General features: G+C 36.0%; 1 protein-coding gene across 3 annotated transcripts in view; it reads right to left on the bottom strand.

The window, feature by feature from the left end:
- Positions 1 to 4229: 4229 nt before the first annotated feature.
- DCLK1 (doublecortin like kinase 1) overlaps positions 4230 to 14705 on the bottom strand; it is a 257889-nt gene continuing 247413 nt past the window's right edge. For all 3 annotated transcript variants that reach the window (XM_074815834.1, XM_074815833.1, XM_074815836.1), the window contains one exon: positions 4230 to 9377. In XM_074815834.1, coding sequence (XP_074671935.1) covers positions 9320 to 9377 — 58 coding nt within the window. In that variant the 3' untranslated portion in view covers positions 4230 to 9319. The remainder of the gene's footprint in view (positions 9378 to 14705) is intronic.

Raw genomic sequence — 14705 nt, 5'->3', positions numbered from 1 at the left:
ACTATTAACTTGTAAATGAGGTAGGATAAAATACACACTTTTTATCAACAGATAAAATAGCACTTTTTCTGCCTTTCAGCAAAAATAATCAAAGACCCCTGGTGGGATCTCATATTACTCAGACTCCTTATTTGTAGCTTTTACACTCCAGCACACTTGCTGATAATGTATGAAGTATGAAATTAAAACTAAATCAAATGTCAGAACAAATGAAAAAGTACACTATGCAATGCATTATCCTCTGGTCTTTTATTGTATTTCTTCATTCACCTGCTAATTCCAAAATCCAGCCATTTACAATGAAACTTCCAGTCATTAGTGGGATTTAGCAGGCTTCCACTGTAAAATAGTATTCACATTTCTCATGAGAGTTGGTATGTATAGTGTTGAAGGGCACCAGATACAAAGGCTGTCAGTCCACAACTATATTTGATTTCCATACGCTTATCCAAACTCACCTCCTGTGCTGGGAAATTAACACATGAAGTGTGAATTTTTTGAATAGTTGCTTCTTTTTTTTTATAAGCATGTACATCAAGACTCACTTTGGTGCAGAGGTTTATGTGGGAAAACTAGGATGTGGCTGCATGACTAATTTTTAAAGCCTGTGCACAGCTTCTCAGGAATGCAGCTGGATGTAACTCCTTAGTGGCTTGCTTGTGATGACTGAATTGAAATATATTGTAATGCTTCTCAGCTCGAGAAACATGAGCTCATTAGAAGTTGAGACTAGAGCTGAAGTATTAAGTGATTTGCCCTTTTCTACACTTTTATTACCATTATAGAGCAAATATTTTACATAAAATTAAGCAACAACTTAAAAACTTAGCTCATAAGTTAAGGGGATAATATCAGATCTCATTCCTGATCATTTACATTTATTAGCATAAATGGCAGGAGTTGAAAAATGCCATTTGGCCTCCCTCCTTATTTTTGCAGGAATATGTATCATCTAGAAATTATTTAATTAGTACCTTGAATATTAAAGAGTCATCCATGCCATTCAAACCACATAGTAATTCCTAAGTTTCAAAAGAATTGAAAATTTTTCTAAATTGAAATAGTTTAGAAAATTGTTTAAAGGTCACCACTTCTTTATATAGCTTTTTAGCATGCATGACAAAAGTTCTATTTAATTTCACACTCAACTAATCCTTTAACAATTTTCTTTCAGGCAGAATATAAAAGGTTATTATTAATTCCTTAATAAAATAAAAAATAAGTTATAGCGGATATGTCCTTAACCTTGGAGCAGTTTGAGTAATTTTTTCTCCCTCAGATAAGACACCGAAGACCACCACAAATGGCAAGTGATAAATGGGCCTCTGGGAATTACTCAAGAGTCCTCCTCCTCCCTTTTTTCACATCAACTCTCTCTGGAAATGCCTCTCCTGAACTACTTCTGGTTTTAGCATCAGTCAGTCAATTTGATTCCTCCCACCCCTTAACTATCAATAGCAAAAATTGTCAAGATCTGATGTTACCCACCTTAAATTTTAACTCCCTATCACACTAAGGTAATTTCATGAAGACTACACTTAGTTAAGATTCATGATGAATACCAGATTGTCAGAAGTTCATAACTTAAAAGCTTATTTGCCTTTTCCTATGTGCTTGGATATGCTGAAGAGAAAAAAATCTATCACTCTGCTTTGCAAGATACAGCAACAGGAATTCCCTTGGACATACGATCCATTGCATTTATATTTTACAAGTAATCCTCTCTCTCAATTTACCAATTTCTCTATTACCAATTCTCAAACTCTTACCATATTATGCACCCCAGCTTCAATAGCTTTGGGCATTTTGTTTGAAAAGAAAATAAATTTATAGGTGCTGTTACTCATTTAAGACCCTTCTGGTCTTATTAGCAGATGTTGAAGCATTCCAGGCACCTAATGGAGATGAGTAGGTAAAAGTAATTACCTCTGAACAGCAATGGTGGTGGTAGTAGTAGTAGTAGTAGTAGTAGTAGTAGTAGTAGTAGTAGTAGTAACAGTAACAGTAACATAGTAGCAATGCCAGCTCTTCTTGAGAGTTACTCTAGAGAAGTAATCTACGCTTCTTCTTCATCACTGTTTTTTTCTCCAGGCACTTAAAATTAGATGTGTATAACTCATCACTAGCTTTAAAATCTGCTAGGAACATAGAAATACAAGGTATCTTCTGGGTTTCTGAGTCCAAAGTCCTCCTATAACAGCAAATGTATATGAAGACATATCAGAAACACCTCAAGAAGAAAGTTTCGCATCAACAGATCAAGTTCCACCTGAAAATCAATTGGAGTTTCTTGGCTCCAATGATTCTACTGGAAAAAACTCTCAAAAATCTGTTTGATTAGTTGGTCGGAAACCATCTTCCAAATGCCAGTCTACATTTGTCATGGCTAATCTCAACCTATATGCTTTTTTCTGTCTCTGTCATTTAGCATAAACAGCTATTTTCCCAAAACTGATATTTACTCATGGCTTGACAAAATGCGTAGCACTGCAGGTGGACACCAAGAAAATTGGCACAACACCCTCCTCACCCACTTAGGTAAGGTGAACACCTTTGGAAATGACTGAGCACTGTAGTTAATCACTCAAGTCAACCACTAAGAAGGATTAAGGAAGACATCTCCATTACAGGTGGGTCATTCCATGAACTCTTTATTCCATGGACGCTTTGTTCCTTCCTCTGCCCCCTGCTGCAGAAAACTGCACGTAATATGAAGCCTCAGTATAGCAACTCAACTTTTACTGAAGCTATCTGGCATGGGCTATCGAAGTATATATGTAGACAAGTATAAAATGCATAGACATCACTTTTTGAAAGCAGTCATTTCCCAAGGACCCATTAAGGTAGAAGCATGCTGCAGAATTTTTATTAAAAAATTAATTTACTGTCATTTTTTAAACACCTGATTTCTCCACTAACGTGTATGTAACACTACTTCAAACAGCTACACACGGTCTCATTTAGTGAATATATGAGAAAGAGGTCTGCATTATGTTTGCTAAAAGAACTAGGATTTCAATTCCACCTGCTGCTGGGTGTGTTTGATTTGTAGATTAATTATGCCTGTTTGTAGCTGTAAATTTGCTCCAGATTAGTAGTTGATTGGCTCCGCATATGGATTCATTACACTGTGTGGCTCCCTTGCACTTCTCTAGTTTTCAAATGATTCCATACTTATGCTTTTTAAACTTCTTTTAATACCTCTCTTTTTCAGTGTAAGCTTTCAACTCTGTCTTATTCGGGGGATTTTTTTTTCCCTTTAAGAGAAAATGTTCCTTTGATTCTTCTTTTTTGTGGACCCTTTGGCTGGTGTAATGTCAGCTTTGTCCGTGGTGTTACTCTAAAACACAAGATGAACCTGCTTCTTCTCCCAGTTTTACAGGGAAATTCAGCATATTCACATTTATTTGTGCATTTCCGACATGGAATGATTTAAACTTATGGGTTTAGGAATTACACAAGCACTCAACAGGGCATATATACATACCCGTTACTGCTCAAACTTTAAATGTTTGTCACGTCGAAATAAAACTCTCCCACATGTGGAACATTTTGCTCTTGATCATTGAGTTTTCTCCCTGGTTTTCAAAATGTCCAAAAGTTCTGAGCTGTCACCTTCATAGTTAAGACCTGCGAGATATGCTTGAAAAATGTAACACATCTGAAATGAGCTGCATAAAACCCGCCTTTGTGTCTGTGTGTGTGAACGTTTGTGTACACTTAGAAAATAAATGTCAAAGAGGTCAAGCTGATTTCCCTCATATTTTAGGAAAAGAATCACTCTGAGCTGAAAAATTGTATGCCAAGTTTCTGCCTGAAGCAAATTTTTACGATCAAATTAAAAACCTTTGAGACTAAGAGTTTATAATGGAAATACTCACAGCTTTAACCATGGCAGCACTAGCAGGCACTGCAATAATATTAGGAAAGGTCTCCCTGCCCACAATCTAAACTAAATAAAAAAGATGCCATTTTCTAACATATACCCCAGGCTAGCAAATAACAATGATTTAATGTACTTGCCCTGTGGTAATATAGTAGCACTGCAAACCTCTGAGCCAATTTTTCTTTTCTTTTTTTTTCTTTTTAAACATATATGCCCTATAGGGAAAGGATTGCAATTTAGCTCTTATTTGTGGATATATCGCTTTCATTTCAACAATTCTTGAAAGCCTTCCTGCTGTCATACGCTACTGTATGCGAGTACCCAACTGAATAAAGACCGACCAGGCTTTTTCAGGAGTTTATTCACAGGTTTGGCTTTGCTTATTGTAGTATGCACCACATTTAAATTAGATGAGGGCTACTGTAAAGCAATAACATTGTCAATGACTGGAATCTCACTTTCCCCTCTAACAGTCTGAAGCAAATTAATGTATTGGTTGTTCATTAACAAGTAAACAGTTTCTGCTACAATGTCAAGGAAAAAGAATGTGTTCATTAATATGAACAGTCTTCATCTACAAAGATGATTTACACAATGCATGTCATGAGATAGCTTTCCCCTAACTAGTACACTACCAAACTGAAAAGCTGATTCTTAGGACTTTCTTGAAATTACAATATTGTTTGTTTACCAATAAGAAAGACAGTCTCAGTCACCTATGCCACCATTGTAAGCTCTATAGTAAGTACTTAAAAAAAGAGAGATTTCTGGAATCACTTGTGGAATTAATAAAATTGATAACTACAGACTTACACTGCATCAATGATACATATTATTCCTGTGATAAGTTAAGCTAAAAATAAGATTAATTTGGTTATAGAAATTCCTTAAACAACAACACTTAAATTATTTCAAACTTGAAATTTTTCAAGAATTCTCTGAAAAAATCAGCAAACACTGGCTAAAAAAGCAAAGCAGTTTGGATACACCAATGTAATCAGCATGCCTAGTGCTTTTCTGTTAACCCTCTGAGTAGAACCATAGTATTCTGGATTTTTTGTACATTAATGCTATGAAAATTGTAATTTATGGAAATATTAATTTATATGTCATGACTTAATAAATCATGTTCTAAATATATTAGGCCAGGCACTCATCTAGTGAGTGAGTCATCCATCCTAGAATTTTAATTATCCACTAGAGAAGCCAGTCTCTAGCAACTATAAGGGAAGTTTAGATGATTGCGCTAAATTAGATGCTTAACTCTAGATGAGACAATGCCCAACTCAGTACCGTTTAACCAATCGTGTGCTATCACCTATCAGTACTACATTTTCATATCAGAGTTTGCTTACTGCATGTAAGCTCACTAGAATATTGCACTTAGGTTGGGGTCCATATTATCCCCACTTATATTTGAGATGAATCAAGCTGGAAGTGACCCTGTTCTACTCTCCTGTAAATACTGAGATCAGACTGTCAGGCATCTCCAGATGTTATTAGATATTAGATGACCTGAATCATCCTTTGGAAGCGCTCCTCTCCATCTCCTTGGTGATAGACTGTGCCTACCACAACTGCCCTCCATGTCAGATAACTACACAGGCTTGGTGGTAGGAAGTTGGCCTTGTATATGTAATAAGCATTAAAAAAAAAATTGTTGTCACATTTAGCACCAATACGATGCAATGATTCAAAAGGGAAATGAAGAAAGGAGTCAGGAGGACTGGTATGTTTTACCATAAAATGACCACAGTGTGCTATGTGGTCTCCCAGATTATCACATTAGAAATAGCCTGTTATCTTTGATTTCTTTTTTTTCACTGCTATTTCAAGTATTTTTAGGGCCGCATATTCTGTCTTCACTTACCCTCAGGAATTCAGAGGTTAGACAAGAAAAAGGGCACTCACTGCCAAACAAGCCTGAACCATTATTATTTCCATGAAACTATACATATATATATTCATATATATGGTTATATTAAAAAATATATATGGATGTATTTAAAACCATCATTGCAAACTCTTTTTAAACAGCTTAAATATTCAGATACCTTTCCTTGAAGCCTGAAAAGAGGCTATCAGAAATTTGAAACCTCATCTCTCACAGACCTAAAAATAACTTTAAAAGTATTTTTATAGTTATGTTCATAAAACATGAACCAAAGATCAGAAACATATAAGACGCTGGGGATGAGTAGGGTTTTCAGGATCTAGGATTATTTTTACATACATTTAAAGTAGTACAAGATGGTGTAAGATGAAGGAGCCAAACATCTTATTTTAATGATAACCCTGTATTCCAAAGTAAAGCAAAGAAAAGGTGATAGGAAAATCCCAGATGGGTTTTTGAATAATATTTCTCATGCATCAAGTGAAGCATTTTTATTTTTTTTTCTCCTGACTTTCCGCTCTAATTAAGAAGAATGAACATTGGCCTTTGCTTTAAGACTGCCAAATTTTCCCAATAGTCAAGGAACATGTGATGTTAATGGACACTTTTTTATTACCAAATGTATGTCTTGCAGTTACATGGCTGAATTCTATCTCTTCTAAAGGGAAGGCTATGATATAATGTGGGAAGGAAAATGCTGGAAGAACATGTGCCTTGACCTACTGTAAGTTGAAGCAGGTAAGTGGCAAGGGAGGCTTTATGTTGGCTGAGGGTTTGATCCTATGGAAAATAATCCTTGTCCTACCCAAATGTTATCAAACTACACCATTAACATCACAATGGCAGTGGCTGTGCCCTATCTACCAAGGGTTTTCTTTCTGCAATGATTCTACGGTTAGAAGGGCATGGTCTACGATCTGCCACAGATGCAGCCCTTTCCCAAAACCTGAGAACTTTTGTAAGGCAGTTCCTTTATCCCTTCACCTTTTGACCCTGTCGATTTTGCCCACAAGACACCTATTTGCTTCACTTAGGTTAAGATTGTTAACAACCTAGTATATGTAATAAGCATGAAAAAAAAAATTGTTGTCACATTTAGCACCAATACGATGCAATGATTCAAAAGGGAAATGAAGAAAGGAGTCAACTTAGGTTGTTATTCAGGTTACAGACAGAGTAACTGAGGCTGTGCACAGGTCTTCTGCCCATGGACATACGTTCAGAGATCAGAGTCTCCTGATGATTTAGGGTGAGATTCATTCTACTAAATTCATAATCTGAAGTTTGGCAGCAGTTCCTTCTACAGTCAATGGAGTGAGAGCAACAGGTGAATTAAAGCATGAGTCCTGTCTAAACTGCATGTCCATGACAGGTGAGATGAATCAAACCTGGAAACACTCACCTCTCTTTATTACCAAGGAAGTCTGGAGATCTAGTTTCTTCTACTAAATATCTCACTTCTAGATTATTGACACTGGGTAAATTCAAAAGCATTCTGTATGAAATACTTGTACCACTTGTGTACAAATTCCTGTATTTAAAATATTCAGAACTTTTAATATATAAGTTTTCATGACTGAAGCAATGAAAGATGCACTTTAAAGGACGGAGAAACAAAAGAATTTCAATGTTTCTTGTAATACAGTTCAACTAGAAATGCAAAAGAGCATTACACTAGCTCTAACAAGCTGCAGGTACACACTTGCTGCCACAACTACTTGTAGGGACAGTTCCATGAGCACACACAACTCAGAATGAAAACGGCACTGTGGGCAACTTGCCCCGTTCCTCCAAAATTTATTTATAGTTCCCAGCAAAATCAGAAAAGTCTGCATATGTTTTGGGGCAGCATATTAATATTTCTGTATGATATGAAAGAAAAATGGAGAAAGACAGAAAGAAGGGAAGGAAGGAAGGAAGGAAGGAAGGAAGGAAGGAAGGAAGGAAGGAAGGAAGGAAGGAAGGAAGGAAGGAAGGAAGGAAGGAAGGAAGGAAGGAAGGAAGGAAGGAAGGAAGGAAGGAAGGAAGGAAGGAAGGAAGGAAGGAAGGGAAAGAAAGAAAAGGAAAAATGCAAGGAGAGAGTCATATTTATGTGACTTTTTAAAAACACTGAGAAAATTTTAACTCTAGAGGATAAAATTTCCATTTTATATAAGTAATAAAAGTATAAATTTCACAATGTTGATTTTTATTTTAGAATAGGATTTTCAAAGTTGCCTTTTTCATTCAAGTGAAATTTCGAGTTATTTTATAATAATTTTTCTTTTAAATTATCACATCTGAAGCAAAAGTCTACAAAGTGTAATATTTCTGTGGTACCCAACTTTGGGATAATGGTTAAATAAAATGCTATAATGCTGTGCTGATGTTTTAACAAACCAGAAATATGTATACTCTGTGTAAATGCCCATTTTATTAAATATTACAAATAGAACTGGTGATTCATTTTTAGATCTCCATTCTAAGACAAAACTTTTGCTAATTCAGTTTACGCTTTACATATATATTAAATTACTTGTATTTTCCCTGATTTAGAAGTACTCTAGCTATTTTAAGGGTAATTCTCATCAATGTTAATCTTTAAAAGTGACTCTCCAGGAATAACCAGGTCATGCTGAGAGGATCCCTGTACATTTCTGAGTGTGAGGCAAAGGAACCAGGAACTTCTTAACTAGATCATTACATACCATTACATGACAGAATGTGTCCTCAAGCCATTTCCCAAGACTCTGCATTGTCATTAGCAGCAAACGATATGGAAGCAACCTTTTGTGGCCATCATCATGGTCATCTTCTGTAAACTATGAGGCTGCCCTGAACTGAATATCCCAATTAGCCTGAATAATATCATCCAACAACAGTCAGTCCCTGTGGAAGTATGATGCAAGTTTAGAACAAGTTGCTGTAGAAGATGCTGTTTGTTTAATTTTATTTTCATTTTTAAAGCCTATATTTGTAACCCCTAAGCAATAGTGCGTTTGATATTGTTTTGGCCAGAAACAGGCAAGGAACTTCAGGGTACTATAAAAGATATGTGCGTATAAAAGCAAAAAAGCCAGAATAAAGCCCTGATGTGGGTTGTCAAGATATAAGTTGATTGTTTACTCAGAGGGTTAACATGTGCTAAAATTACATACTGCAGTTCCTAGCTTCACTGATGAAAACATTCACTGCTTCTATCTTGAAATAAAAAAGCAAAATAGCCTTAACCCTTTGAGGATCATATTAGCAGCAAGTTGCAATCTAAACAGAGAACAAGTATTTCAATCAATTAGGAAATTATTCTTACAAAGATTCTGTGAGCACCCTTTTGTATTCCACCATCCCAGCATTTACTGCTGGATAGATCAGCTCTAATCACTTCACACAGGTCTGAAGGATTTTCAGGGTCTCAAAGGGTTAAAGCCAAGACTTTTGAGTAAAAGTGTTTTATTAAAAGGGTGAGTTAGGTGAGCGAACAGTCTCGGATGAACTTGGTGAATAGTCTTCCGATTCGGAGTTGAGTTCAGGTGGAGCTTGCTGTGCCTTATAACGTCCCCTCACATCCTGGTTGCGTCTTCGTCGGAAAACCTGCCTCTCCTTATCAAGAGCGGTGGTCTGGCAGGGGCATAAAATAAGAATAAATGAAATTAGGCTGTGTGTGAAATGCAAAGCTAATGAAAACCATGAGTTTTTATGTGGCCTGCAAATATCAGGGATAATAAATGTTCAGACCAAATTAAACCTGCTCTGTCTCAGTCGGGTCTGAAAGGTTGAGCCCACAACATAGCTAAATGCTTTAAAAAGTGCATTTCCCAAACCTTAAGAGGTGGCGTGACATCATCAAGCAGATACAGTACCATATATATGGATGCCATATGTTCTACTTCTGGATGCTATTAACTTCATCCTTTAATAGATTCAAATTTCAAGCCAAATACCAACTGACCTTCCCCCCACCCTTCTCAAAGTATAAATCTGTTTCTACAGGCAAGGCAGAGATGTACGCTTGTCTTTGATTTGACCTAATGAAGGCTGATACACACTCACCCATGTTCAAGTCAGTGCAATTGGCTAACAAAGATGGATTGTGATGAAGTTGTCAGACAAGAAAAAAACAAACACCGAAGGGAGCTAGTCCAGCTCTTTGACACCTCCTCATGCCACTCAATGGATGTTCTTAGGGAGAACGCTGAAGAGCTCTGACGGAAAGACCCGTTTAACCTGACCACCCTGTCTCCTCCTGTTAACCAAGGTCTATCAAATGAAATGCTTCGCTAATTTTATCTAGGCCTATCTTGAGTATCTAGGAATGGGAAAGAAGAACATTTACTTGATGGGCTTTACTTTTTGATCAGTTTCTGCCACTATTGAGAATGCAAGTCTTAATAAGATGGCTGTAACTTCTAGCCACATCCTTTCTTCTGCTTTTCTGGCACATTTACAAGGTGAAACTGCAACCCAGGTAAGGGCAGCCCAAGTCTGACTAATGATTTCAAGCATAGGACTGGGTTTTGCAGTTTTTATAATTACGGGGCATTAGACTGAAGTCCCTGAAATCACTGTAAAATTACAAGTTCGACAGGATGGCCTTGATTCAGCAAGAGCACTTTGACACATAGTTAACTGCCTTCTGAAGCAGGGCTGCCTTCTTAAAACACGGCCCATGATTTTTTTTGGAAAAAGCAAAATGGGAAAAGGCAGGTGGCTAGTAAGATGACATACAAAATGCAAACAAATATCTGATCATGGCACTGGAGGCAAAGATAGCTTTGAGAACTGTATAGGTTTAACTGCTAAGGCTTGTAAAATTTGTCCCTAGTATGAAAATTTTCATTTAAAAGAATGCAGCCAAAAGGTTATTCTGCTTCAAAGGATTTATTGTTTTCTCTTGAGATATACATGACTGATTTCTCTAGAAAATTTACCAGTTATAGTGTGAGCCTCATAGGAGAGCAGAGATGTATTTATAGCAAACATATTTTTGAGAACAAAATGAAAACTAAATCCATCATACCAGTGCAGAATAGCATTATAGCAATCCATGCTCTAAAATAATGCAATCAGCATTCAATAATGATGTAACAGAGACAGAAAGATGGACAAGAGTACAGAGCTACTATAGCAAATGGATTTAGTTAGGCTAAATTGCTGAACTGTTATTTTTGTGTTTAGGACCTACATATCACTACTTTAAAGGGGTAAAATAATTAACTTCGATAAGTTCATCCCCGTATTTTAAACAAAAATTGCTAAAAAATCCAACACTTCTAATCTGCTGAGAAATTCTTTGTTTACTGCTAATATTTTGGTTAAGAGCTCCAATTAGTATTTTCAATGCCTTCTATGTTTCTTAGCCTTGAACCAATTCAGGTTTTGATTATTTTTTAATGTGAAACAGAAGAATTCCTAGATCTTTTACACACAGTGAATATACTGCATACAGTATGTAATGCTGTGTGAAAATTGCAAAGAATGGCATATATTACCATTCTATAAAATACAGATTTCCATTTAAAAGATTTTTTATGCTTAGAGGAAATAAGCATTTATTTAAAGTTTAAACCACATCACATCATCCTGTGGTAATAGATACTCTCCTCTGAGAAAGTTTAACATTTCTAGTCGAATAATTAAAATACTTGTATTAAATTCTAAATTTATTTTTAAACCTACTACATGGAATGGTAAATGTATATATAAAAACTGAAGGTATTTAAAATCAGATAAGTTACACAGAAGAGAATACTCTTGAATAAAAGATTGGTTTTGAAATTTAGCCTAGGATATCGCTTTTTTTAAAGTACAGAATTCTAAAATTGCAAAACTAGTAAGATAATTAAATATCAGGACATCTTTTTAAAGATACCTTTAAAAAATAAACCCCAAGATACCAGTTTTCTACTATTGTTGGGGAAGCTCTGGGGGCTTTTGTTTAAAAGTATTTGTTTAAGAATACATAAAGGCACTTCCTGCCTCAATAATAAAAAATGTTAAGCAAAAAAACCCCAATGATCTCACCTAATCCAGCACCTTATGCTGTAGTTTGTAGGACCAAATATTTCGGGCTTCCTAACCTTTCAGAAACTTCCTGAGATATTTTGAGACTTTGTTTTTCTTTGCATTTTTATCCAAAGTCTCCCGTGAATTTGATCCAATCGGTTTCTGTAAAGACATGCTTGTAGACTCAGGGGCATTATTGTGGTCACTCTCCTGGGCTGAGAGATATTCAGAGCCGTTCTCACCCAAAGAACTTATTGAATAAAAATGTATAAAGTCACAGAGAGCCAAAGAAGGGAGTATTTATCTAGTGAAAGCAAAAATACATAGGTCATAGTCTAATGTTTAATATTTAACATGTCAGAACCACAAAATGGGTCCCTTCTGGCCACAGACAGAGCACTCACAAGCCCTACAGACCTTGCAAGAGCAGGCTTATTCTGCTCAATGTTATGAAGACATTTTGCACTTCCAGTGACTAATACACTGCTGGACAGTATTGTCACTCTGCACAAATGCTATTTTTCATTTAATGAGGTCATGGTTATTTTTTACCTGTAAAGAATTTCAAAATACGATAGATTAGTGCTTTGGAATGCAGGGCAGATGGTAAGATACATTTGAGTATTGACTGCATACATTTTGAAAGTGTAATTTTCACCCACTGTACCCTCTTGTGCACATGGGTATATTCCAAAAATCAGCTTTTTCATTATTATTACTGGTTTTGTAACAAAGGCCTCTTATACACATTGCCTTGGTTTAATAGCTGTATTATTTCATATACTATTCAGCTGGGTGGTTCGCTGGTGCATGAACCAGTCCATTATGGATTTCCAGGGCATTTCTACTTTAAGCTTCTCTTTCAATAAATAATAAGAGGATCTGAAGTGCACTTATGCTTCACAGGACTGCAAATCCCAGATTTTCATTATCACATTTTGACATTTTTTTTCCCGGCTCGAGGTGAGAGAGTGAGAACTTTGAGCACTATATGATAGTAATGGCAACTAAAATGTAAGGATAGTGTTCTTAAATAAGATATGAGACTGTCCTCCTACAATCCATATGAGGAAATGTAGAGCTTCTTATCCAGCAGCAGATAAGTGGATTGCCTCTAATAGTTTGGTGCTGATGGGTCTGAAGCACTTCATTAAGCACTAATGTATTTTGCATCAACCTTTAGTAATCCTGACACTCGGTACCAAATGGTTAACAAGCCATTTTTGAATATGCATTTCATTTGAAGTAACAGAGCATTATTTTAAAATCACTGTTTCTGTCACCTATATACTAAGGTGCAGTTAGTATTTTCCCAGGATTTTGCCATAGGGAGTGTCTTTATTCTGATTTCTACCTCTTGATGCTGCAGGACTCCTGAGCCATGCAAATTCGTTTTTTTATCTTGGAAAATGTTGAACTCTGTGTTTGCGAACAGACATTCAAAAACTACAACTGCTTTGATACATATATTGGATTTGCAGTGGGAAGCGCCTTATTTTAGCTGTGGGGTGATATTTTCTGTCAGGTCAGTAATTATTGGATTGAAGTAACTGCATTTTATGAATGCGAGCAATGACTGTTTTTCTTTTCACTTGTCTTAATTTACTGCTGGTCACCAAATATAGATATATATTCATTTCATTAATAAAAGAACATTATTGTGCATTTTGCCTCTTAGCCCATCCATTATTCATATCAGCCAGGAGACCAAACTGGGGATGCAGCTGTTCATGCATTAATCTAAGAAACCCTTCCCTTCACTCGCTTTCATTCTGCAGGAGCATATTTGCAATTTGTTTGCAGTTTTTGTGATGCTTTGTTTAGTGTGTGGACCTGCATGGACTATGTATTGAAACACTGGTATTTTTCTTCCAGTGCATTGTTTTATATGCATGTATGTGTATGTACATATTTAAATGTTCACACCTAGATAATTTTATCTTATTTCCTCAAGCTTCTGGCTAGTGACCTCAATACATTGAGATATGTAACGGCAGGTTTCCTTACTGCAAAAATGACCATTAAACAATGCTCATGGCAGAGCCAGGCAGCCTTTCAGTCTGATTTTTTAATATTTTTTCCATGGGTTCCTCAGGTTATATATATATATATATATATATATATATATACACACACATGTGATTGATTCATGATTCAAGACACTTTTTGGAGAGTACTTCAAACTTAGCAATGCACCTCAATCCAGGAGTGAAAGACACATGTTATTTTTAGCCTCTTAGGCACAAGCTATAACTAAGTCAAGTTACACGGTGATTTGGAGACATGCAAATGACCACATCGAGGGGACAAATTAATCAAGTGGATTTGAACCTAGACCTCCAAATACAAAAGGCCAGTGCTTTAGCACACCATGTAACTTCTGGCATGAAATTTAACTAAAATGAAAGTAAAAAAGAAAGAAAACCAAATCAATTTGATGTATGCTTTGTACTGTATTGGTGAGTGAATACAAAGACAAGTATGCTACACATATAACTGCTGCATTCATATTGCTATATTTAAGTTCGTGTTTACTCTTTGACATCCCTCCTTTTTAGAGACACGATTCCTCAGCTGGTTTCAATTATAGATGGGAGAGAGTTAGTGCCAAGTTGTTTGCATGGGTGAATTTTATTTATATTTTTTAAATCAGTTGTGGTTTTCTTAGTCAAAGAGCAGAAGATATTTTAAATGAGTTTAGATGTTTTCCTGTTTTTACCAATATTCAGTTTACAGAGGGTTTTACGGTATTAAAAATGGCACTTTACAGATAGCAAGTCTGATTCCCAACTTCCTTGTCCCTTTGTCAAGTTGTCTGGCTGTAACTTTTGACTTGAAAGTGTATTGTATTCACTTGGGACAGGTGTTAAGTAACTCGACAGATGCAAAGTAATGGGAATTAGGAATCAAACACAGAGGATGGAACTATGGGTTTTCAAATGA

This window comes from Strix aluco, chromosome 2 (assembly GCF_031877795.1).
Source record: "Strix aluco isolate bStrAlu1 chromosome 2, bStrAlu1.hap1, whole genome shotgun sequence".
In the NCBI taxonomy this organism is placed as follows: Eukaryota; Metazoa; Chordata; class Aves; order Strigiformes; family Strigidae; genus Strix; species Strix aluco.
This window is presented reverse-complemented; position numbering and strand designations above follow the sequence as displayed.